Raw genomic sequence first — 26,861 nt, 5'->3', positions numbered from 1 at the left:
AACGGCGGCTCCTTTGTCAATAAGTGCGTGTACGGTGACGCCATCTACGGACAGTTCAATTTCGTTCGCAAGAGAAAAATGAGACCTTGAAACGTTCAACGTAAACGCAGTTCTTGCCCGGGGGGAAAGGGAACGACGACGTGGGGAGGGTGACCGGCGTGAATCGAAGGGGCGGCGACTATAAATGAGTCCGGAGTAAGATTAGAGACATCATGACGCGGAAGTCGAGCAGACATGTAGCCGGAGGCGCTCCTACTGTCAGGGAAACGGTAGTTGCGACGGCGGCAGAATCGTGCTACGTGGCCCGGGAAACCACAGGAATAGCATATTGGCCGGTTATCAGGTGTGCGCCACGGGTTGACGAAAGGGGCTCCAGCGGTCGAGTAAGGAACCGGAACCGGACGTGAGGTAGTGGCGGTACATGGAAAGTTTCGGTGGTCCGGTAGGCGTCAGGAGCCGGAGGAACATAAGGCCGGGCGACAATGTTGGCGTACATCAGTGGTCCAACAACAGGCTTCGGATGAGGGGCAGGTTGTAGCGCCTCAGGAACTTGCGTTTGCAGCACCTGACGAAGCGAAGGAGCCAAGGATGTCACCGGCTCAGGAGGGCTAGTCGCCAGAGACAGTTGCCGCACGACTTCCTGGCGGATGAACTGCTTGATTTGCGGCATTAAAGCAGAAATGTCGGCAGCGTCGCGGCTGAAATCCAAGGGAGCGAGATCCGCGGTATTCTGCTGAGCAGCACAACGTGTTGATGCACGCTGCTTGCGCAGCTCGTCGTATTGCTGACAGAGCTGAATTACCTCGGCTACCGTCTGGGGACTCGGCGATGAGCATCTGGAAGGCGTGGTCATCGATGCCTTTCATGATGTGCTTGATCTTGTCAGTTTCGTCCATGAATGAGTTGACGCGCCGGCAGAGCGAGAGCACGTCTTCAATATAGCTGGTAAAGCTCTCGTATTGCGTTGAGCGCGACCACGCAATCGCTGCTCAGCACGAAGGCGGCGAATGGCGGCACGGCCGAAGACCTCAGTCAAAGTGCTCGTGAAAGCGGACCAGGTGGTAAAACTTGATTCATAATTTCTGAAGCATAGGTTCGCCACGCCCGTCAAATAAAAGTGTAGATTAGTGAGCTTATCGCGGTCGGCCCACTTATTATATGCGCTTGCACGGTCGTATTCGGTGAGCCACTCCTTGACGTCGAGGTCGTCTGCTCCACAAATTATAGCAGAATCGCGCTGCCGGATGACGCCAGGGCAGACAATGGTCGGGGGTAAGGGAGCAGCAGCCTGGGACGGTCCGGGATCATTCATCGCAGGAGCTGGTGGTAGCGTCCGACTGTGGAGTTGGAGCATGTGGAAAAGAAACCCAGCGCCTCCACCAGATGCAATGGGGATGTTTGCCTAGCAGCACTCGATCTAGAGTTTCAACGCTAGACCAAAACAAGTCAAAAGGGAGCTATGGCGAAGCGGGCGAGCAAGCGTCGCTTATCTTCTTCTTCCTTCACCAGCACCGTGTCCCACTGCCTTCAGTACAATGGGTTTATATGGGTTTATATATGAATAGATATATATTATTTTATTGTTTACACACATATATATATATATATATATATATATATATATACTGTACATATGTACAGTGCACATGTACATGCTCTGGTATACACAGTATACATGCAAACCAGAGCTATGGACAACGATTGATGAAGAGGCACAAGGCTCGGCCCTAAGGTGATTCGCCCCTAATCAATAAACTTTCCTCTCAGACGGCGCCCGGCGCCGTCTGCTACTGGCCGCTTGCGCTGGGTTGTCGGATGCCGCAAAAAGTTCTGCGCCAGCGCGGTTTGCACTCAAGGAATAGAAACCTGTAGACCGTTTCGGTGTAAACGTTTTTTCAAGATTAACATTTAGGATCACTTTCTTCTTATGCAGCAATAAGAGCAAGAAACTAGCGCAGTTGAAAGATCAGACAATCTAAGATCGTAGCCAGATTCGTATCGAAAGAGCAGCCGATTTCCAACTCTAACCATGTGCCTATAAAAAACTGCACTTGGTGCCATGTGCCATAAAATGTTCCGATCAGAGTATGCGGGACATAGCTATTGTGCGGGGAAACAAGATTTCATTACATTTCTGCGGCACGTTTGGGGAGACGTGGACGGACGGAACAGGAGAGCAGAGCAGAGTCTGCCGCTCGCTTCACGCAGTCAGAATCATCCCTCCAAAGTTCTACAGTTCCTCCACTGCTCCTCTACGATGTAAGTGTAATAAATGTTTCTCCTCCTCCTCCTCGCTGTGGATGCGTTCACTGATTATCAAAAATAGGGCGCCGATGCTTCGACCTAAGCTATAACAGTTGATATAAGTACTGCGCGGAAAACGCAGGAGCACATTTTGAGCCGTCTGATAAACAACATCATATTATCAAGGATAAATGAATGATCTGCGCATGTGGCATCGGGATACATGCAATAGAACCGAAATTTGGATAAGCTAGTAGCGTCACCAAATATTCGAACATCCGGCTAGCCGGTTATTTAAACCGGATATCGAGAATATATGTTTCATGAAAAGCGGATAACCGGTTAACTTGTTTTCGAGATCGGATTTACTTCCCTCTAGTTCAACCGGATAGCCGGTTTAACGGATATTTGCAAGCACTACTATGGAGTGTCAGATTCTTTAGCAGCGTCGTGTCTTTCACGAAACCTTGTTTTGAGTCTCTCAAGCTAGCAACAAGGCTGCTCGACTCCGGTATTTATGGCACATGTTTCGTACATGGCTGACCTGAAGGTCCTAACTCGAGCGGCATCATGCTACTGTTCAAACACGTTGATGGGACACCGGACGGTCGCTATCTTCGTTGCAGGGTGCAGGCGCTGTCTTGTAGTCAATAGTTCAACCAAAGGAGCACTTAGCGAGCGAGTCGCCAAAGCAAAAATGCAGCATATCTAACGAGTTCGAGTCTACATACAGCGATCCTTTGTGTGAGAACACAAAGATTCGAAACACGACTAGATGCAAGCATAAACGCATTCACGCACAGACACACATACACACACGCATACACTAGCATACATACGCACATGCAAATTATACTGAACCTTTTGTTAAGCGAGGTTTCTGAGTACTAGCAAGTACGATGGATGCCTTGAACGTATCATGGTTTTAAAGGCAGCATGTGCATAAGTACGTAACACAATTTGAATGCATTATATCCTCATGACACTTTTACTTCCTCATTACCGTGCAGCGGCGGATGCGCCAAGGCAAGCTTTCTGGTTCTTTTACATTCAATGATATGGACAGTCCAAACGGATTTCTGCAATTGCCGTGGTCGTCGCCGTCACCGTGAGGTTCCGTATAATGTCCAAGGGCGATAACATCGTTGCCGCGCGCCGTATGCTGTACGTGCGAGTGAAAGGACGTGAGTGACGAGCGCTTGCACGGAGAGCGACCGCACGGTGGAGAGCAAACGCGACGTCTTCCGTCGTGCGAAAGGCCATGCGGGAATGGGAGGGAGGAAGAAAGGGATGGAGGAAGGGGATGCGACATGTAGCTGCGGCACCAACTCCGTATCTTGCGACTGGGCGCAAGGTGAACTGGCGACTCGATCTCCTACGCGAAGAGAGGAAAGCGGGGATTTAGCGCGGGAGGGAGGGGGTGTGACTTCTACTTTGCCAGCAACGGCGTACTTGTACTTTGCGTGGCTGCGCGCGGTCGCATGTGGTTGCGTGCACCATAACTTGAAAGCGATCTGCACTTGGTTCCTTCCTTTGTACGCACGGTGTTTTGCCGCTCAGTATCCGTTCAGGCGATAGACCGCACGAACCTTCGCTCTCTGCAGCCGCGCTTGCTCTCGCTAACGTTTTGACAGTGGTTGTCTATGGTCATCGACTGTGATATATTCACGTTTGCTTGTGCGCGCTGACACTATGCTTGTTAATTCAGTTAGTAAGCGAATGTGTCCATGTTCATGCAGCCGATAAAGATACTATCCTTACTCCGCATATCTTCATCTTCAGCCTATATTTATGTCCACAGCAGGACGAAAGCCTCTCCCTGCGATCTCCAAATACCCCTGCCTTGCGATAGCTGATTCCTACTAGCGCCTGCGAACTTCCTAACTTCATCCCCCCACCTAGTTTTCTGCCGTTCTCGACTACGCTTCCGTAATCTTGGTATCCATACTGTAACTCTAATCCATCTACACATTCATCCTACACATTACATGGCCTGCCCAGCTTAACTTTATCCGCTTAATTTCAACTAGAATATGGACTATCCTCGTTTGTTATCTGATCCGTTTGTTATCTGATTTGTTATCTGATTTTACCCAAAGAGGCAAACCAATCGCTGCGGAGCGCTTGCGCCACACGCACCACTCTCGCGCCATCTGTTGGGCCAACAAGTTAAAGCCAGCAAATTAAGAGACAACTATACTCTGTATAGCGGTGTAGCTGTCTTCTAATTTGCTATCGCACTTGATGCTTCGCACTTTCAGTGAAACGGCAACATTTTTTTCCTTTCCTCGGCATGGCAGGCGCCGTCTTTGCCGTGGATGCGCGGTGGATGAGCGCTATCTCGTGGTGGTGCAGCGAATCCAGGGGTGTGTGTATCTCCGCAGTGATTGGTTGGCCTATTTGGGTCAAATGTAGTTACCCATATAACGCCAGGCCGCAGCCACGTTCACGACACCCGGAATGACAATCTCAGCGTTTAATAGATGTAGACGTCTTCAGAGCTCAACCCGAGCCGTTGGGCGCCACGTGTAACGTGCCGTTGTGGCCGTCGGTTGTCTATCAGTTGCGGCGCGGAATACGAACGATGCGAACCCAGTGGAGACCAGAAAGGGTCTGTCCATTGTCCTTTATTCCTCGGGGCAGCTCTTCGGCGTGTTTATTCGGCGCCGCTCTTCATCATTCTTTTCTTCGCGCGAGACACGCGCGGAGCGTCATCTGCTCTCGCTCGGGACAGTGACGCAGGAGTTTTCTTCAGGCAGTTTTTAAGTTCATGCTAGCGGGAAACGTCAGCCATGCTGAAAGAGCGGCTTGCTATATCTTTCCTGAGCTCTTTATTTGTGGGCCACAATGTTGATATTTTTATAACACCGTCCAGTAGCTTCTTATTGAGAATGATATTTATTGTGTATTTACCACTTGTCCCTTCAATTTAATTTTATATTGTCTTTATTGTTGCGCGTGTGATTATTCATTGTATTGTAAATATTGATTGTATTTTCATTCCTATAATGACCCTTCGTGGGTTAACAGTATCAATAAACAAACAAACAAAAAATCTATGCGTAGAACGAGTGGCTGATGGGGCTTGTAACCATTTAAAAACGCGCTGCATTAGCAAATTGTGTTTAGATGGTATCAAGTACTTCAAATGAGACGGAAGATTCACGCAATGTGACTTCCCTGTTTTAATAAGTGCAGATAATTTTAACTAAGAACTGAGAATAACATGTTGTGGCTAGCTGCAGTAACCCATAATTAGCTACGGTTTTGACATATTACGGTTTAGATACTACTGATTTGGCATCTTGCAGATACCAAATTGGAGATATAGAGCATTATGACCTCTCCAAAGATGCACCACAACTTCATGCCTGAAATGTATCAACAACTTTGTGCCTTACAACATTCGATTGGATGGCGCGCACTAAAGCTACGCCCATTTTTTTCTATAACAGAGTTTCAAGATGGTAAGATTTCGAAGAAATACTTACAAGATTCTGGAAGATATGTGGAAGTTTTAGAGGGTGAGAACCCCGATTTCCTTCCTGCTTCTATTGCAGATAGCATGTTTATGCACATGCAACACTAAACAATCGCCGTAGCATGCAATTCTTGAAAAATTGCAGCAGATCCAACGAATTGGAATCTATATACAGCGAATCTTTGTGTGAGTGCATAAAAAGTCGAAACACGAGTACACGCACGTATACACGCTCACGCATGCACACGCACACACACAGACACGCACACATACATACAAGCGCGGGCGCACACAAATTATCCCGAGTATTTTGGTAAGCGAAGTTATGAACGACTAACGAATACGACGGATGCCTTGAAGGCATCATGGTTTCAGAGGCAGCATGCGCATACACACGTCGCGCTATTGGAATCCATCCTATCCGCAAGGAACGTTTGCTTCCTCCTTACCATGCAGCCGCGGATGCACGAAGGCGAGCTTTCTAGTTCTATTTTTTTCTTTCCCCTGCATCATCGGTGCCACTGCGGATGCGCGGAGGCGAGCGCCACCTGGTGTTGGTACGAGGAACCCAGTGGCGTTCGCGGCGTGGAAACTCCGCTGTTATAGGTTGGCTTATTCGGCAAGAGAACAGAGAGGCCACAGCCACGGTGACGAAACCCTGTGCGGTTCGATAAGAAAATTAAAATTACGGCCTTCACCTGATAGGGCAAATATCGTGAGGTGGCGCATATATAGTGGCTCTTTATTTGAATGACCAAACTATATATGTAAGGGTCAAATTGTGCCACCCGCACACCTACCACATACATAGTCCACAGTGACTATTCTCAAACTCGTGATTAGATTTTATTGAAATCTTGATGAACTACTGCATATATCCTAATAATTATTTCACATTCTAGAAATGTTTAGGTCTAGTTTAAGATTGTACCATTATTTTGTCGGTTTGTACATTGAAAACAATTTTATGGTGGACCGAAGAACTGGATATGACCTCGTATGACCCTTCTGAGAGCTTCCTATATATGCTTCCCATTATTACTGCTGCGTGCCTATCAATTTTTGCGACATTTGTGGCGTAAGTGTTTGCACATTTTGCATGAGTCATTTGAAGGCCTAGGCTTAAAAAGGTGGCAATCTACATTCATGTTCACTATCGTTTTTGGCTCGCTAAGGTCACGGATGCCCGAAGATTTCCAACTGCGCTATTGTTTGCCTTGTAAATGGCGGGGATTTCTCTTTGTGCAGTCAAAACGCCCCATATCATTGCTATTGTTACCTGCATCTCCGACCAGGTGAGCTATTGCTTTGACCACTTTGACCTATTCCCTTGACCATTTATCGCGTTATTTATATTGCTAGATATTTGTTCTTTCATGTTTACCCGCTAACAATGTATAATTTCTTTGTACTCCTTTTTCCTTTTTTGCTAATTTCCTGTACCCTCCCCTCACGCAATACTCCTTCGGGAGCGCCAGTCCCTCGAATACAGACAAACACCTACCCACATTTACATAGACTGCACAAAATATTTCCTAACAAACACAGCGACAGATGTCCATGGTGCGACTCCACCCCGACACTAGAACACATCACTTATCAATGCACGCAGCGTCCGGCAGACGCCGTCTCGCCGCTACTTGACGATACACTTAGCAATTGGTTGTGGGAGGCGCGACTCTCCGAATTGGACTTGGCAAGCCAATTGGCGACCCTCGACCAGGCCTGGCGCGCCGCAATAGCCAGTGGGGCCCTGGAAGAGGGGCTCCACCCACAGTGACCAAGCACGGTCTTAATTTAAATGAAGTTGTTTCTCTCTCTCTCTCTCCTTCGGGAGCCTGTGAGGTAACTGAATAAATAAATAAATAAATAAATAAATAAATAAATAAATAAATAATATATCCAATAAATGCACAATTGCCTAATTCAAGATGACAGTGAGAAATATTGCTTAGTAGCGTAATGAAAATACTCTGATTGGATACTAAACGACGTTCTGAAATCTTACGTTTGCTCTTCCAGTGCATCTGGGTTTCAATACATTTTAAAGCCCTAGTTATACAAATTGCGGATGATAGCCTTAGTTGCTTTTGCGCCACAAAACTTTAGTTATACAAATTCGGGTGAGTGCGTTATTATATGGAGATTGGGTATCCAAATAGCAGGTCTGCCTTACTAGTTTAAGAAGAAGAGGCTTTAGGGTGATTTAAAGATTTGCTGGGATGGCTGTTTCTAAGATACAGAAATTATTTAATTTTATGTGGATGCTTGACAGCAGATTCCTAGCAACAAGCTGATTTTTAGACGGCACATGTTTTTTTGGATGGATATTGTTATTTTAACACCAAACATCAATGAAAGCTTAGACCGAAGCGAGTGGAGAACCACGCTTCCAATCAGGTGTGTAAGAGAACTCATGAAATGGGGCACTGTCGCGCGTTTTCTTTCTTTTTTTTGAGCACCTCAAAGACAGAGCAAATATTTGTTAAAATGTTACCGCTGCCTTAAGAGACACACCTCCTGACCGTCCTTACTCATGGAAACGCACGAGAGATTTGAAACTCACAAGAGCAACACCATGCTAGGTTTATGTCAAAATAATAATTGTGAAAGCGTATGGTTAGTTCACTATCATGCCTTATAACAACATTCCATGATGGTAAAATAAGACAAATCAAAGCAAATATTTCTGATTTGCAGCGCAAATACAGTTTTACCTAATACTTCAGTCGTGACCCTGTCACCTATTTGACCAATCACAAAGCAAAGCAATAATTGTCGTAGTTCTGATTCGAAAAATGTGCATATCTAACCAAAGGTGAAAAGGCCACCAATGGCACCGTCCTTTATACCACGGCAGCGCCAACTACAGCGATGCCTACGACTGCACCACCTGCGACAGTTAGCCCTGCGGTATCTGTTCGAGGTAAGTACGATTATCACATGCACACTCATTTCAACACTCCAAATTACCACATGCCGAGATCCATTAGCGGGTCAATAGCGTTAAATAGCCTTATACCAGTGTTTTGATGAAAATGATAAACTGCAAAAATGGCTAAGTGCACAAGTTGTTTAAAACACGCCCAGCTGCATCATCATGTTCCCTGTGTTGTATGATACAAGTGATTTAAAAGTGGCAATGCCCGCACTTTTTTCGCAATATTCAACCGCCTGTTTAAGGTTTGGTGCAAGAGAAATACTTCTTGCAATACCCTATCATTACTGAGTAATAGCATTTGTCGAGTCCATCCTACAGGCGCAAATTTCCAAATTTCCTCGCGTCAGGTAATTACATGCTACACTTAACTGCGTTCCGATTTCCTTGGCACCGTATCATTATTCAATTACACTAAATAAAGCTATCCGTTATCTTCGCTGCTTTTTACATAGCGTGCAGGTCTCCACTGCTCCTTAAGGTTAATCCACTAGCTGTGCGCGAAATAATATTCCCCTATTCAAAAGCATCTGACATACAGAAATGCTTTGATTAGACGAGCGACCAAGCGATTTCAATGAAATAAGTTCGCTGAAGAGGCAAATTATTATACCTACTCCAAGAAGTAAAAGTTTTTTTTAAGGTGGCAAATATTTTAGTAAATTGTGTATGAGTGGTAACCTGAAAATACACTCAAACTATGCGTGCGTAACGCAGTACCAAAAATTATACCAATTCATTGCCCATTTTGTAATTCATCTGAACCGTAGTTTTTCTGAATGGGTAATGAAAATCTATGAAACTTAATCTAATGAGAACAATGCCTTGTGATCCTATGTAATTTGTAATCTCATGGAATGTTGATGCTTATACAGTGCACCATTCACAAGTTATTGCTAAATTGGTAGAGCATTTTATGCAACTGCACGCTGCAGCACATTGACACAGTGAAGTCACGAGATCAAAAGAGATGCTTGATGTCTATTGCTAGAATATACATCAAAATAGGTGCATGGGGAGAAAAGTACGCCGCCAAAGTCAGTGGCAAGGTTACCTATTTTTCGTCCATTTCCTTGCTGTATCTGTGGCGTAATGGAAAGAAATTGATTTGAAAGACAACAAAGTTATTTGAAAGGTTTCCGGTCTTTCCGATTAGATAGAAACTCCGTCGCAATCATACCTTCTTTCTTTTTCCTGTCTCAGCCGATGCGGTCTGTTCTGCTATAATAAATACAAAAAACCAGCCCAGGACTAGACAATGTCTCTGCCTACCACTTAAAGCTTGTAGCATCTCGTATTGCAGGAACACTGAGCTGCATAATTAATCTAATTTTCATGTGTGGCATCTTTCCCAGTTCGCTTAAGAAGGCGAAAATAATTCCTGTCTATAAAAAAGGTGATAAATCTCAGGTGTATAATTATCGCCAAAACTCTATTTTGTCGTCCATTAGTAAACTTATCGAGAAATTATTTCTCAAGCGCCTAAACAGCTACCTAACCAAATTTAATATGTTGAACTTTGCCAATTTGGTTTCCGTCCTGGCACTTCGACCAGCTTAGCTTTTATAGCATTAACCGATTACATCAGGTGTTCTATTGATATGGGTAAATTCGTTGGCTCAGCATTTCTAGACTTTTCTAAAGCTTTCGACACTGTTCATCATCCGATTTTATTTACCACACTAGAATCGTTAGGTATAACAGGTGCCGCTTTAACGTTTCTAAAAAATTACTTACTTGACCGCGAGCAAACAGTCTGTGTAAGGGGTGCTTATTCCGAATCAAAAGCTATTAATCAAGGGGAACCACAGGGCTCAATACTGGGACCGTTGTTGTTTTGCATTTACATTAACGACTTATCTGATTTTCTTAATATTTCGAATACTACTCTATATGCTGATGATACCATCATTTCCCTGCCAGAAAAGTCTTTAACACCCTACTCCTTAATCTGAACAATGAACTATCGAAAGTTGTAGAACGATGTCAGTTGAATCACTTAATTTTAAACACTATTAGAACTCGGTTCGTGATATTAAAAACAAAACAGAGGGTGTTACCATGCATACCCCAAGTAACTCTCGACGCTTACATTATTCCTGCAGCGAACTGCTGGTCATTCCTTGGCATAAAATTATATTCTAACTTGAAATTTACTAGCTATATTACATTTGTTAAACAAGAAACAGCTTACGGCAAAAGAGCATTGATTAAATCATTAGCATATTTTTGTGAACACGCATTACTATATTTATACTTTTCATTCATTCATAGTCATATCACCTAGGGTATTGCTTCCTGGGGAAACACATAGAACTGTCACCTCTCATCTATTCAACACAAACACAACCAGCCTATTCGCTTAATCACCAACGGTTCCTTTTGCTCAGATGCTCTACTGCTTCTTCAGGCTAACTCTACTCTGCCTGTATCTGGCTTGTTTAAGTATCATTTGAGCATTCTCTTTTTTATATTGCTTAACAAATAGTTTGCATACGAATTTGTAGACTTCAAATTACTCACTAATACCAGCTCCACTAAGTTTGCGCATAATTACAGCTTTGTACTACCTCAATGCACGAACAGCAATGGAGAAATAACGTCCTCGTTTTCAGCGTTAAAAATATAAAATGACCTACCGCATCACCATTGAATACATTCAAACATGAATTGAAGTGTTTCATTTTTGTAAATAGTTTCGTGCCCGATCATATGTTGTTTTGTATAATTACGCCTCTTGATATATGCATTTCTTTGTTTATTGTTTTTACCATTGTATTGTATTTCGAGCGGTCTTTTGTTTTACTTCTACGTTGTTAATTTTGCTGCTTTAACCCATGTGTTGTATAACTTTTTTTTCAAACTAGAACTCAGGGTCCCATTCCAGTCTTTGACTTTAGGATCCTCGTCTGTATACTATCGTTTACATAATCATTGTATTGAATTGATAATAAACTGAAAATAAACTAATAAACTAAAACTAAACAATCAGTAGTGTCGATATGCTTGAACTTTCGGAAGACACTCAAAGTAGTGGAAATGCGAGGATCGATTTCAGCTCTCAATACAGTGACGCAGCTACAGTGATTCGCATTAGTTTGTGCAGTTAGTGGTGTTTGCAGAGCCTAGCCAAAGCTCGTCTCTATGTCCTCTATTTGTTATTTCACTGTCTTTACTTAATCGGTAACGAAATTCTAGCAATAGTAAGATTCAATCAGAATCGCTTCTGAGCTTCACTCTCTAGGTAATTAAACGGTCGGGGTGTCCAAGCCCATTCTTTGCATCTTCTTCATCGTTTCTTCTTCCGGCGTCGCGATACGCTCACGGTATGTCATGTCACTCCGTAGAGCTTAGATAGGAATCGCCTGATTTATCAACAAAGATATGCACGCGCACTCGTCCAAAGGTCCTCGCCGTTTTATGACCTCCAAATGCATAGTACTATCATGAATGTCTCCTATTGTGTGATTTCGCAGTCAAACGTTCGGGACGCCTCTGAAGTTATAATACGCTGGCTTCCGCATTTGAAGAGCATTCTGCATGGTTACGACAATCATTTGCCACCCGTCTAAGCTGTCAATGTCTATACGAGCACTGTGCGCCTTCCCTGTTACGATACAATGATGATTGGTGCAGATGTCGTGTTTTCGTTGCTCGCAATGTCCGAGGTGCACATAGATATGACGTGCATGGTAGAACAGTTCCTACATCTTTGTAGCCATCCACAATGTGTTGTCATGTGACCCTTTGGGAACGGAAAACATCGTCCGGCCTTCGTAAGTATCTTTTTCTTAGTTTCCGTACTCACATCTGCAGTAACAGGCCTCAGAGCGATGATCTGTGGATTCATGGAAGCACCCCTGCAGGCCCTCATCGGAGTTTTGCAGATACTCTCCAGTGGGCCCGATGCGCTGCTGTCAATGTTTAGGGGTATGTTTCGGTTATCCTGCAACACCAGGTGTTCTCGCTGCCAGAGGTTGAGCGAGAGCTTCTCGGCATTAGAGTTGACTATTCCAGAACTCGAGCAGTTCTTGCAGTTCCTTCTCAGGTGGTGTCATGCGATGCCCTGTAACGCCGTTTCCTAATAGTCCAACCCGGGGCCACCGACATCTTCGATGAATTGTAAACGTGGTGGAACCTTAGAACTAAGTCCCATGGCAAGGCTCTTAACCGAATATCCCACGGCCTGGCAGCGTAATTCGTTACACATGTTTTATCAACCTTGAGGCCATGTACATGCACTTGAAATTCGTCGAAAGGGTCTCGAAGATGGCGAACACTCGACCGCGATGACGTGGGCTTTAAGTCTATCAGGCTTCGAAGGTGGTCTTACACTATGATGCCGTCGTTGCGGAATCGGTTCTTAAGGATTTAAAATCCACCCGTGTAAACCTCCTCAGTAGCCTGCAGTCCCCAAATAGCTGGCGGAGCTGCTCCATCCAGAGGGCGTTCAAGTAGTTAAACTTATCCGCTGCGCTGAGCTCATCGTTAGTATACATAGATGTCCAAAACTGCGTCCAGAAGCGCTGCCAATTTGTGCTGTTTCTGTCAAAATCACGAGATCGAGTTGGGGCAGCCTGGCTTTAACGCCCCTTGATGCCTGGTTGCTTGTCAGCTTTGGGTCGCCAGATGCTCAACCGTTCAGAAATTCTAACCACAGCTTTAATACCGTTGACACAACCGTGTCGAGGTATTTCCCTGAGTTTGATGTCTCATTCTCGAGCAACTCGTTGAGCGAGAATATTTAAAAAAATGTGGGCAGCTTCACACTACTGGTGCAAAGACTGGGCAAAGCTTTATTTGGTTCGGCAAAGTTTTGACGAGGTTATGCTTCGAGACTCGGCCCCGTTTTGCGCAATATGACCCCGGAATCATGGGCAGCCCAAGGAGCAAACAACACTCTGTCATTAAAGTATCTGGACGCTCCTGGATGCTCAAACGCTTTGGTTGGTTTCGCGAGCTCGTAGCTCTGGATCTTCTGCGAATCGCTGACGTTTCGCCGCCGCTTCTGCGGTGCAATACTCGGGATCAGGCAGAAGTCGTCTCACGCGCTCTAGAGTAGTGGCGTGGAGGATTTCGCGCCGCGCTTCCTCTTCCTCCGGAGAGACGCTCTTTTGCGTGAGAGGAGGCTTGTGGTAGGTGTGCACCTCACCGTTACTGGCTAGCCCGACGTGTGAGCGCAGCGGGTAAAAAGATATAGCGATTCCGTGGTGGGAAGATCTGGTAGCTGAGCAAGCACCAATAACTCTGTAAGTCCAGCCTGCCGTGGGTTGACCAGGGCTTGCAGCGCTGACTTAGAGTTGCACACCACCACCCCCGTAGGCTGGGCAGGATCCTCAGCAAGGAGGTTGGTAGCCAGATGTAGCTCAGCGAGCTCAGCTGCAGTGGAGCTCGCTGCAAGAGGAAGCCGCCAATACCTGAGACAATCGAGGGCTGCAGCTGTGCACGCGGGTGCTACTGAGTTACTCTTACCAATCTTGAACACCAGCAGGTGCCCTTCCAGCAGCTCCTGGAACTTGCAGGCTCCCACCTGCTGCAGGGCTGCGGCTGGCATTCTCCGCTTGGCTATCACCTCCGGTACACGTCCGCAGGCTGATAATGGGCAGGAGAAAGAGGCACTACCATTAGTAGTTGGGAACTGTCTTCTCGTAGAGCTGGCACAGGCTGACTATGCATGAAGCCGGCAGGCTCCAGAGCCGGGAAAAGAGAGCTGGGCCGTCTCATGCGCGATGTAGCCTGTCAATGAGCCCCAGTCCCCGCTGCAGCATGAGCAGTGTCAGTGGCCGTTCAGCAGCCTCAGTCAGTGTTGAGGCGATCTTGGAGCGCCTTCAAAGACCGAGGACATTTCTGATGGCTGTCCTTTGCCGGCCCTATTGTTGTCCTTGCCAAGCATTCAGGGTGAAGAGCGGCAGGGTTTTTGAAGCGGCGCGAAGAGGCAGCCGCCATGGCGACCGCTTATTTATACCGGCCAGTCATGGTGCCGCGGGATCGCGTGAGCGGAAGATACCGCGGCCGCTCATGCCGAGAGCACTAGCGTGTTCTTTTCCTCGCGCTACATGCACGTGACCCGTCTTCGTCTTCACCGGCTTTGGACGCAATAGTCGCGCCGCTACAAAATCATACAACGAAGACGATGTTTCTGGTGCCGTGTTCAGCACAGAGCACAGTTGGTGGAGCATCGTCGTACCTCGCTGCATGAGTCGGCCCCCAGCTCCGTATACTCACAACGCCTTGGTACTGAGGGCCTTAGTAGCCCTGAACCACGTCAGCGGGTGGTCTATTGTGAGGCCAAGGTAGGGCAACATGTGATTCCTAATGTGATGCCGATTCTCAGCTGGTGGACGCTAAGGTGGGAGGTGGCTCTTGGGTGTTTTAGTATGGTCTCCATCTTGGTAGTAGAGATGGTTATGTCGATGCTCCCGAGGAAGGTGGTCACCGAGTCCAGGACCCTCGGCACTGATCTCCGGACAGCTGGGAGGTTCCTCCTTGTCCCCAGACCCAAAGCATCCGCATTGATGGAGCCCTGTGTGTGGTACCGACATTCATTCTGTAGTGCGATTGGAAGACCTACCAGGGCTGGCTTAAACAGGCTCAGCACCGATCCCTGCGGTACACGGGTCGCATTGGCTTAAGGGATGCTGAGCGCTTGGCCCAATTGTACAGGAAACGCTCTTCCCGTCAGGAATAGCCGAATAACGCATACTTTTTGGTTTATGTGTGTAATGGGGGGATCGCACGATGCTCCGCGCTATGCTCTAACCAATAGGCCACATGCAGACTTTGTATTTTTTAATTGCAGGGAAGCAATACTTTAGCACTTACACTAAACACATCATAGTCAATGAACAAACAAATATAAATATAAAGTACGAGGTAAAATGCACTCATTTATTTACAACAATCCCTCCAGATCACTTCCTTCTCTTCCCCTACATGTCCCTCTTGACTCTTCAGTTTTTTTCTTCTTTGCCGGAGCATCACAGCCTCCCGGGCTTCGGTTTTCATCTCTCCTGGGATCATAGGGTACGACATTTCCCACAGTTGCTATTTCGATTCCCCCCCCCCCCCCCCGGTCCCAAATGGTGTAGCCATTTTAGAGTTCCTTGCTGTTCGATGGTCTCCATCACTGTGTAAGGACCAGAAGTTTTTAACTTTGGTCCATCTAAAGTTCTTCTCACTAAAACTCTCCAGGCTGTATTAGAGGCATCTTGGAGCTATGTCGCATTTGTAGTGCCTCTTCGTGTTTGATCTGTAGCGTATAAGTTCCTCTTCCGTCTTGCGCTTTTACTGTAGCTCTACTTTGCCAGTGATTCCAAGGTCGTAGTCCGCCGGTAGCCAAGTGGTTTCGCCTGAAGCAGCAAAGTTAGGCGTGCATCCCATGCATCCCAGCGTGCAATCCCATGGTATGAGAAAGGTTATGGTGCCTGACTGCCGCATTCAAGGCATACTTCCATCCACCATGGAAATCAGTGTATATTGCGATGAGTGTTTTCAAGTCCAGAATGACCCTCTCAGCTAAGCCGTTTCCTTCAGGGTGGTAGGCCGCGGCAAATCGAAGGGTAATTCCTCTTTCACGAGCTCATTCCTGGAGTTTATTACTGCGGAAAGCTTACCCGCTGTCGGACACCACCACCTTGGTGTTCTTGAACATATTTCGCTCCAGTAACGCCAAAACCGAATTGGCATCTTCATTTCCTCGCTTTGTAGCGACCATGCGTGTGCATTCATCTATGGCAACAAGGACTGCTTGAGTCTTACTGACTCCCTCGCCGCGCTCTTTGATTTCTGCGAAATCTAGATGAATTACCTCAAACGATACTTGGGAATGATTACCGATGACCATTTGATTCCTTTTGGACGATACTTGGCCTTGATATTTTGACAGTAGTGACAAGTTTGCTCGTAGTTCTTGATATCTTCTTTCATATTTTTCCATGTGAATCGACTTTTTATATTCCAATAAGTTTTCCAGAATCCATCGTGCCCTCTTTACTTTGTACTGCCATGATACAGCTTCACCACAGCCTTTGGCACCAAGCTTCCTGGCATACAGAACTTGCCATTATTGCAAGTCAAGTCTTCGGTGCCTTCCCACATGCTGTAAACGTGTCCATGTGCAGACGTGTTCACTTCTGTGTGTAGAGCCAGGGAAGAGCATCTGCTTCATGGAGCTTATCATCGGGTCGATGACTTACATCGAAAGTGAACTGTTGTATTTCACTGATCCAACGCGCCACCCTGCCTATAGGCTGGGCTAATCCCAATAGGTAGGTTAGAGCTCAGTTGTCAGTGAAAAGCCGTAAGTGGCAACTGAAATATCGGAGTGCCATCACAATAGCCAGAGCAACTTGTGTAGCGATTGCTACATTACGCCAGGTTTTCGCCTCTTTGTTATCGCCGCACTTTGAGCCGTGGCCACACTGTGACGTCACACCACGGCCCTCGATTCTTCAGGAATTCGGCTCGTCGCGGTCGCCGCGCGGCCACCGCTCCTGCAATTGGGCGCTCGCCGCGCCCTCTGTGTGACATCACACCACGGGCCTCGATTCTCCAGCCACGGCCGGGCTCGACTGGCGCGCGCGCGCTCGCTCCTTACGGCCTTCTCATCCGTCGGGGAAACAATGGGAGAGTTTCTCAGCACGTTTCGCCACCCGTCGGCGGTAGGGGCGCTGCGACCCTGACCCTTCCTCCCCTGCGCCGCGTGCATGCGCTTGCCTTCGCGCTCGCACGATCGTTTTCCCGCGCATTTTATTCGGTGCTCGGTCAGTGTTGTTCAGTATGCAGTAATTTGTGGGCTCCTGAAGGCGGTCGTACAGCCTTTAGTACGCGCTGCCACAGCCAACACTTGGCGCCGTTCATTGCACATCGGTGTACAGGGTGTCCCAGCTATCACGCAATACGATTTAAAAAAAGGAGGAACGACGTTACGCGAAGCTAACCTATTGTTTCCAGTGCAGTGGAGTAGCCGCCAGTAACTTTTTGTTACTGAGATTTAATTAGTTAATTGTAAATAATTATCTAACTCGAGAAGTACTGTCCTAATTATCAAAGTGTCGATGAGAAAATTGTAGAGCAACATGAAAAACTCCCGATACACCTTTCTGTTGCTCAATACGTGCTACATAAATGGGTTTTTCCGAGCGTGAAAGATGCACGCACACACACGCAAACCGCCTCGAGCGGCCAGTCGCACGGCAATTCTGCGTGTATTCGCGGGCATCTTTCACGCTCGGAAAGCAGATTCATGTAGCACGTATTGAGCAACAGAAAACTGTATCGGGAGTTTTTCATGTTGCTCTACAACTTTCTCATTGACACTTTGATAATTAGGACATTACTTCACGAGTTAGATAATTAATTACAATTGATTAATTAAATCTCAGTAACGATAAAATTACTGGCGGCTACTCCACTGCACTGGAAACAATACGCACTAGGTTTGCTTCGCCTAACGCCGTTCCTCTTTTTTTTTAATCGTGCTGCGTGATAGCTGGGACACCCTGTATAACTGCTGTGTGATGGTATATTACTGCCTCCCGTATTGCAAGTCCCGTTCCGGGAAAACACTCGGTGTTTCTTTTCACCAGTTCCCAAGCAATGAGTTTCTAGCCCGAGTTTCTAGCGCTTTTGGACAAGATAGCATCAACTAATAAAGGGGAATTATAAGATGGACATAACAAAGATCGCAGCCTTCTCCTCCGGATACGCTACTCAGCAAATACATAATTTCACTATAACTCCTTTTTCCTCACGCAGCAACTCCTTTAAGTATTCTTTTTTTCCGCACACAATAGTGGACTGGAACCAGCAAAAAAATGACGTCGTCTCTGCGCCAACATTAACTTCTTTCTTATCATGTTTACAGTGACATTATTTTGTTTGTGCCATGTTCGCAGTGACACTGTTTTACTTCTTTAGTGTAACGTTGCGTGTGCCCAACCTGTACGCATTGTATTTATTCAAATAACAGTTGTTTTATTAACCTGTGCATTTTCTGTACATACCAAGCTATTCGTTATGCTTGTACCACACTGCTAAAATCACCGAATGGTGACTGCAGTATTTATAAAATAAAGATAAATAAATAATGGTGTGTTTTTTTTCGATAAAGCCTCCGAGCACCTGCCACGCAGGCATGTACTAGAAATACTCGAAAGAGCAGTCCAGCCCTATTTAAAACGCGCTCCCATCTTGAGCTGCCCTGAAGGTGTTGACGACAGTCATGCGATACGATCCGCAAATCTAATTGCCGAGAAGTTTCTGAGAATACTCCTTGTAAAGCAATCAAACCAACTGACTGGCGAAAACGACAAGCCTTCGGCCTATGTACACAAGCCGCCAAGGAAACACTTTAGATTGTAATTGTGAATAAGACACATTTGTGAGCTACCGTGTCCGCAAGAGTTTTCGCCTGAAAGTATGGCAACCATTGTAAGTGCATACGAGCAATAAATATTTATTTTCATTCCTCAAAATATATTTGATGGCGGAGAGCTGTTCTCCTGGCGCATGCATCCCCAGTGAATTTAAAGAAGCTCGATGTATTAATACGGTTACACTGCATCCATTTATAAGAAGCCTAGATGAACCATTTACGCGTTCTCTACAATTAGGCGACTTGTTCTTGAATGCACGGTGAGGTAAGAAGCGCGTCCGATCCAATCTTCCAGCGTTGCGCGCGCTGCACAGATCGGCTGGGAACAGCTGAGCAGGGTGGGGTCGCAGCGCCCCCCTCCAAGCAGCGGCGATAGGCATGAACTAGCCCCGATGCGAAGGCCGTAAGAAGCGAGCGCGCGCGCCAGTCGAGCCCGGCCGTGCTCCAGCGACGTTGCGGTCGCCGCGCGGCCACCGGTCCTACAGGCACGCGGCCGCCGTTGCCTGGCAACCGCCAGATCTGGCGCGCTCGCCGCACTCTCTGTGTGACGTCACACCACGGGCCTCGATCCTCCAGCAACTCGCCTCGTCGCGGTCGCCGCACGGCCACCGCTCCTGCCGCGCCGACCTCTGATGATGAATGCTGATTACGGATCATAGAAGCGTATTCCTTGGTGTGAAAAATACTGTTTTACCCGTCGGTTGACCACAACGTCTCCCCTTTCTTAGTCTAGTGGGAAACCACTAAGTTTAATAACAACATGTCTAACTACAAGCGAAGCCGAAGCGCAGCCGGGGGCCTGTAGCTATCGCTACACGACTAGGTTTAACCAGAGCTAAACCACAGCCAATTTTTTCTGTGCTCGTGTAATGTTCTTCACCTTTTAAGAAGGTGAAAGAATAATATCCCATCACTTTTAGTTGTCGTCCATGCTGCTTAGTGTCTCGTTGACATAGGATGGCCTCTGTACCGTGTTGTGAAGCGTCGGTGCGCAGATCGAAATGCTTGTTAAAGTCAGGTAGCACAAGTACGGGATCTGAACATATAGCTTCAACCAGGTTCTGGTACGCCATATCGCACTCTTCAATCCACCAAACGGCACATCCTTTTGCGTCAGCTTAGAGAGGAACCGTGTCTTCGCAGTGTAATCCTTAATGAACGCATGGAAATCACCGGCAAGTACAAGCAAAACACGGAGTGAGTGGAGATCGTAAGGTTTGACGAGCTTCTTTATCCTTTGTACAGATTCTTTTTTCGTTGTTTTAGTTTTACTCTCGTAAACTCTTCCCAGAAAGATAACATTCGTCTGAAAAAATTCCCTCTTGTTAATTTTCAGGTTTGAGTTGCTGAGGGCCTCTAACACACGCGAAAGGTGTTTTTCATGTTCTTCTCTTGTGGATATATGATGATGTCGTCAATGAATACATTAGAAAACTTTCCCAGGAGCTTATCGAGAATGCCACTCATCATTTTCTGAAACCAAGCTCCAGAATTCTTCCAACCAAATAAAGGATAGTGGCACCTGCCAGTATCCTTTACAGAGGTCAATCCGAGAAAAAAAATTGATCCTCCAGTTGCATTGATGATTTCGTCTATTCGGGGCATGGGAAAATAGAAACTAATCAGTCTGCCCGTTTAATTTCCGGTAATATGTGCAATGACGAAATGAGTCATCGCCTTTTGGTACTATGGTGACTGTCGACGCAAATGTGGATGTTGAAGGCCTTACAATACCGGCATTTAATATTTGCTGCAGTTCGACCTTTAGCCATATTTTTTTGCGTGGGAGAGGCTGTACAGCTTTTTATGCACTACTGTGACATCACGAAGCTTAAAAGGTACCTCAAGTACATCTGCTGCAGGCGGGTACGTCTCAACAGCAAACAGTTTCAGAAAAATTTGCCAGTATTACATCAGCACTTCTAACTCTTCGATGTCTATTTGGAATTCCACACAAATTAGGCTTAACTGATCCGTCGATGGTCACTTCGTCTCTCCAAGATATATTCATCTTCAATTGCTTCATATAAGGCCTTGATAAAATAAACAAGAAGTCAGCGCCTTGCATGACAAGTGCTTCCACTTTCAGGAGATGCCTACCAAATCCAACTTCCACTTCCATCCAGTGTTGGAACATTCTAGTTTTTCCACCCTACCTTTCAACAATAACTAGTCGTCCTTCATACACCTTGCTCACTTGGACAAGTTCCTGATTTACCAGGCTTACGGATGCTCCAGTGTCTACCAGAGAGTCCACACTGTTTTCCATTTACCATCATTTTAGTATATAAAATGTTTGATTTCAAAAGGTATACATTTTCTATGTTTTTGCAATGATCAGACACGATATTGAAATAGTCCACCGTTTCATCACGTGCGTCAGTGCTCAGTGATAAAGTATGATGCCTTTTGCGGGGACCACCCATCAGACAATCACAACACACATACTTAAGGAAAGCACGTATGTCATCCGTGGAGGTTGAACAGTGCACACGAATATCTGTTTGCGATTGGTAAGTCATGCTTTCAATTATAAACGGCAGGATTGCAGAGTCCGGAAGACTAGGGTCGCTAATGTAAAGTAATCGTCTCGTCTCGAAAAAGTTATGCAGAAGTGTCCCTTCTCGTTGTCTGCACGCTATTTCCTCGTCCCATCTGTCAATCGGATTTCGCTCGAAAGCGGGAAAAAGTTATCTTTCCGTTTGAGCCATCGATCACAGCATTGGCTTATGATTCGCGTGTCATACCATTATCTGGAATTGCCTGTTAAAAAAACGGGGCATGTTGCACACTTTGTCGTCCGATGACGTCCACTGGTTTTGCGTACATGCGTATTCATAAAATGTGAGCCACAAGCTCTCTGCATTGGACGCTCCATAGAAAGTATCAAGACTTATGTCTTCTCTGTGTGTTTTCTGGGCATTTAGATAGTCGCAAACTGCTTCGATGATCCGTTGCTCCTGCTTGTACTGCGTGGTCTGCTGTTGCAACAGCGCTTGCAGCAAAGCGTTGTTCGTGTGCTCAGTCTCGTTCTTGGAATCTATATCTGAATGTCCCAGAAACATAATCTTGAATTCAGGCATTGAAGCCGATTCGTACCGCACCTATCTCGATGAGGGCCTCTTCACTCAGTTGACTCTTCTCAGTCATGATGCGAAGCAGTTCCGGTGAAGTCGATGATTCCTGAAGAAGCACCGTGTCTTAGCCATCGAGCTGGTAGCTCTTCACATTCGTCTGCCCTCCTGCTCTTCTTACTAACGCTACTTGAAGCCACATGGTCGGCTGCGCCAAATATAATGTAGGAGTTAATATACATTCATTTATTTACAAGGATCTATCTTGATTACTTCCTTCTCTTCTTCCCAATCGTGTCCCTCTTGACTCTTCTGCTTTCTTCTCTTTGCCAGAACATCACAATAAACACAAAGTAAGTAGTGAAACCAGTCAAGACAGTCACTGGAACGGTCGAATATATCTAGTATTTTAATTATTTCTTCCTCGGAGATCTTCGTTGCTCAGGATGGTTCTGCATGGCCACCTATCATTCTTGCTCTTTAGAGACTACAAAATAGCGCGTACACTTCAATCATACAAGACGACCGACTTGACAACTTCTAAAGTTGTCAAGTTCGCGCGCGAGGATAAATGTGGGTATGCGTACGCCTCGTGGGTGCGACACGAGGAACCACGAACCGCTTGATTCTCGTGTTAGAGGGATGGTTAACTCCATTCCGTTGACCTGTGGCAAAGAGTATGTGGGTCACGCAGACAGGTGCATCAACGAGCGAATGCGTGAGCACAGTTATAACATTGAATAACTTGCCCTATCAGGTCACCTTGCCACGCATTGCGCACGCTGTGGATGCAAGCCGCTGTTTAGCCGCTCTCATTCACTGCCCAAAACACTGACCAGCTTATTAAAGAAATAACAGAAGCAGCAGAAGATGACATAGTAAAAGCAGCGGAAGATTTCTATACTGCCTGTACAGTTCCCAAAACAGCCAAGCTAATTCCATTCGAAATAGTGATGAACCGGATACAGAAGCTCCTTCTATAACTAGCGATGAAGTTAGAAAGGCCTTGAAATACATGACCAGGGGAAAAGCGGCTGAAGAAAGTGGAATAACAGTAGATTTAATCAAAGATGGAGGAGATATCATGCTTGAAAAGATTGCGGCACTTTATACGCAATGCCTCACAACTTCAAGTATACCAGAGAGCTGGAAGAACGCCAACAGTATACTTATCTATAAGAAGGGAGACGTTATAGAATTGAAGAATTACAGACCCATTAGCTTGCTTCCAGTATTATATAAAATATTCACCAAGATAATTTCCAATGGAATCAGGGCAACACTTGACTTCAGCCAACCAATAGAACAGGCTGGCTTCAAGAAGGGATATTTTACGATGGATCATATCCATGTCATCAATAAGGTAATCGAGAAATCTGCGGAGTACAATCAACCTCTCTATAAGGCTTTCATAGATTATGAAAAAGCATTCGATTCAGTAGAGATACCTGCAGTCATAGAGGCATTTCGTAATCAAGGAGTACAGGAGGCATACGTGAATATCTTAGCAAATATCTACAAGGATTCCACAGCTACCTTGGTTCTCCACAAGAAAAGTAGAAAGTTAGCTATCACGAAAGGGGTCAGGCAAGGAATCATAATCTCTCCAATGCTATTAACTGCATGCTTAGAAGAAGTATTCAAGCTCTTAGACTCGGAAGGCTTAGGAGTGAGGATCGACGGCGAATATCTCAGCAACCTTTGGTTTGCAGATGACATTGTCGTATTCAGCAACAATGGAGACGAATTACAACAAATCATTGAGGACCTTAACCGAGAAAGTGTAAAAGTGGGGTTGAAGATTAATATGCAGAAGACAAAGATAATGTTCAATAGCCTGGCAAGAGAACAAGAATTCGGGATCGCCAGTCAGCCTCTAGAGTCTGTAGAGGAGTACGTTTATCTAGGTCAATTACTCACAGGGGACCCTCATCATGAGAAAGAAACTTACAGAAGAATAAATTTGGGTTGGAGTGCATACGGAAGGCATTGCCAAATCCTGACTGGGAGCTTACCATTGTGGTTGAAAAGAAAAGTGTACAATCATTGCATTCTAACAGTGCTAACATATGGGGCAGAAACTTGGAGGTTAACAAAGAAGCTCGAGAACAAGCTAAGGACCGCACAAAGAGCGATGGAACGAAAAATCTTAGGACTAACGCTAAGAGACAGGAAGAGAGCGGTGTGGATCAGAGAACAGACGGGGATAGACGATATTCTAGTTGACATTAAGCGGAAGAAGTGGAGCTAGGCAGGCCATGTAATGCGTAGGATGGATAACCGGTGGACCATTAGGGTAACAGAATGGATACCAAGAGAAGGGAAGCGCAGTCGAGGACGGCAGAAAACCAGGTGGGATGATGAAGTTAGGAAATTTGCAGGCGCAAGTTGGAATACGCTAGCGCAAGACAGGTGTAATTGGACATCGCAGGGAGAGACCTTCGTCCTGCAGTGGACATAATTATAGGCTGATGATGATGAGAAGCGGCAGAGACTAGGCAAAGAAATAATGTACGTTGCTCGTAAGTCTCCTTATGAGAAAAAGAAAAGTTTCTGGCAAGGTAGCCGCCTTTGTCAGATGATCTTGGTGTATGTGTGCATTGCTTCTCTCTTCCTTTTGTGCGATGTTGTATTTATATATCTGATCTCATGCTTTAAAATACTTTGTTTCTAGCGCTGTGTCTCGTCCGCTACTTCCGTCGTCTGTGAGCTTTTGCGTTACTGTTTAAAAAACTGCTTTCTTGCCAACACCAACTACCTCTGAGATGAACGCCGCGTGTTGACGATGATGATTATCACACATACACAAAATGTGGGTTAGGTCAGGAAGTGGGCGGTACATCTTGCCAACGCCAAATACTGAACGTCGCGCATTGATGATGATAATTTCTGCACTTGGGCACATACCAGAAAACTGTGAGAACGGCTTTTTTGCACCAACCAAAAAGTTGTTCATACTGTTTTAGCTCCGGTAGACAGTCAGAACTATATTTTAAATAAAGTGGATTAAAAGTGGCATTGAAAGAGAGGAATCGACAAGGAGTCGGGCAGTATATCTAGAACAGATCAGTAGAAATGAAGGCATGCAAGTGAATATAAGACTTGTCATATTGGCGCGCATGGGCTAGAGCACAAACGTGCGCTTCAGTTTTCTTTACGCCAAGGACGCCTGCAGGAAAAATTGAAATTTATGGAATTTTAGTAACAGCTTCACACAAGCTTCGCTTCTCATAGATTCCAAGATGTGCGTTGGTTCTAAAAGTCTCTTTATTTTACTTATTTCAGATCAGGTGTGTCCCATGGGCGGTCCCATATGCGAACTATATTGCCAGCTCGATGGAAGCCCGTTTGGGTACTGCATTCGTGGAAAACAGCAGTGTCATTGCGTTAGCCCACAATTGCAATGTAAGATATTTTGAATATTTTCAAAGCAAAGAGGTTCGGGTACGCCATATTTTCGTGTGCCCACTGGGTCATACATTGCTGCTAGCGATTAAAAAGTTGCGCATGTTAAAGATTTTCTTGCGCTCATGACAATGGTGTCTTTATTATCTTGCTGTTTAGCTTCTACCTGTCTGATGATGATATGTGTAGGTTATGGATGCATTTTAAGAATGCTATCAAATTTTGAAACAACTGCTGATTTCTTAAAGACTACTTTTACACTGTTTTTAGTAACGACATCGCAGCTTTGTGACGACCCTCACCCCACCCCCCTCCCCCAATAAAAAAAAAAAAGTGGCAGTTTCGCCCGAAAGGCGAAGCATCGATTGCGGTGTCAAATTAGTGGACAGCTATACGAAGTAAAAATGGTAGTTTTATCGGCCGCATAATCGTGCAAACGTAGGCATCTAACTAAAGTAGCAAACATGAACGCATTTCAGTGAGCGCGGGAATCTTAATGACCGCGGGAAGCCACGGAAACGTAGCACATGGCGGACGCTGTCCCCGCCACAGATGGCTTTCCAGGTACAGTGTCCCGGGGGGGGGGGGTGGCATAGATGCCGCCCTCCTACCCCCCTCTCCCCGAAAGGTCGCGCTGGCCCAGCGACGACCTTCGACACTTCCATCCTTCCGCCAGGGGAGTATTCGGCGCTGGTGCCGCGCGGGCAAATTTTAGGTTGCCTCGTCTATACGGCGCGCGGCGACGATTTTATCGCCCTTGGACTTTTTACGGAACCGCACTGAGACGGCGACGGCATAAGTGTGCCTGGTGTGCTTATATAATTGCTATCAAAGTAAAGTAGTTTATTGATTCTGGTAGTGGGTGCTGGTATTGGATGGTGGTTTATCATTGTTGCGGAAACTGACTAATGGAAAGCCCTGGCCCAGCTGAACTGGTAATTGCAATACGAGACAATCTTCTGCACAGTTATCAGGTTTCAGTCTAATATTTTCAACTTTCATTGAACTCAGGTGAAATACCACATCACTGGATTAAAGCAAGAATCGTTCTCACCTACGAAAAAGGGATAGACGGCTTGTCTCAAACTACACGCCCATATTCATTACATCATCTTGCTGCAAGTAGGTAGAATATGTTATGTCGCTAAAAATTAGGTCATTTCTAAGCAAAAAAAGTCACAGGCCTGCACGCCACACGCAGCACAGTCACAGCGTAAGCTTGTGGAGTGGCTCAAGAGTAGTTCGCATTTCGGCACCACGCACAACAGGGTCTTCGCGGCAGTCTCCGGCTCGTTTTGACGAGAACAATAGGATCTGTCCGCCCGGCGCCGACAAGCTGCGGCT

At 45.9% G+C, this 26,861-nt stretch overlaps 1 protein-coding gene across 7 annotated transcripts in view; it reads left to right on the top strand.

The window, feature by feature from the left end:
- Window positions 1-26,861, top strand: part of LOC119465269 (uncharacterized) — a 137,950-nt gene that overhangs the window by 93,857 nt on the left and 17,232 nt on the right. For 4 of the 7 annotated variants that reach the window (XM_049656391.1, XM_049656393.1, XM_049656394.1 and 1 more), the window contains 4 exons: window positions 5,700-5,768; window positions 6,901-7,020; window positions 8,544-8,651; window positions 25,398-25,517. In XM_049656391.1, the coding sequence (XP_049512348.1) occupies window positions 5,700-5,768; window positions 6,901-7,020; window positions 8,544-8,651; window positions 25,398-25,517 (417 nt within the window). The remainder of the gene's footprint in view (window positions 1-5,699; window positions 5,769-6,900; window positions 7,021-8,543; window positions 8,652-25,397; window positions 25,518-26,861) is intronic. The other 3 variants (XM_049656395.1, XM_049656397.1, XM_049656396.1) reach the window with 1 other exon arrangement.

This window comes from Dermacentor silvarum, chromosome 9, assembly GCF_013339745.2.
Source record: "Dermacentor silvarum isolate Dsil-2018 chromosome 9, BIME_Dsil_1.4, whole genome shotgun sequence".
NCBI classification, from domain to species: Eukaryota; Metazoa; Arthropoda; class Arachnida; order Ixodida; family Ixodidae; genus Dermacentor; species Dermacentor silvarum.
Note: the sequence above shows the minus strand (reverse complement) of the source record. Positions and strands in the feature narration are given on the sequence as shown.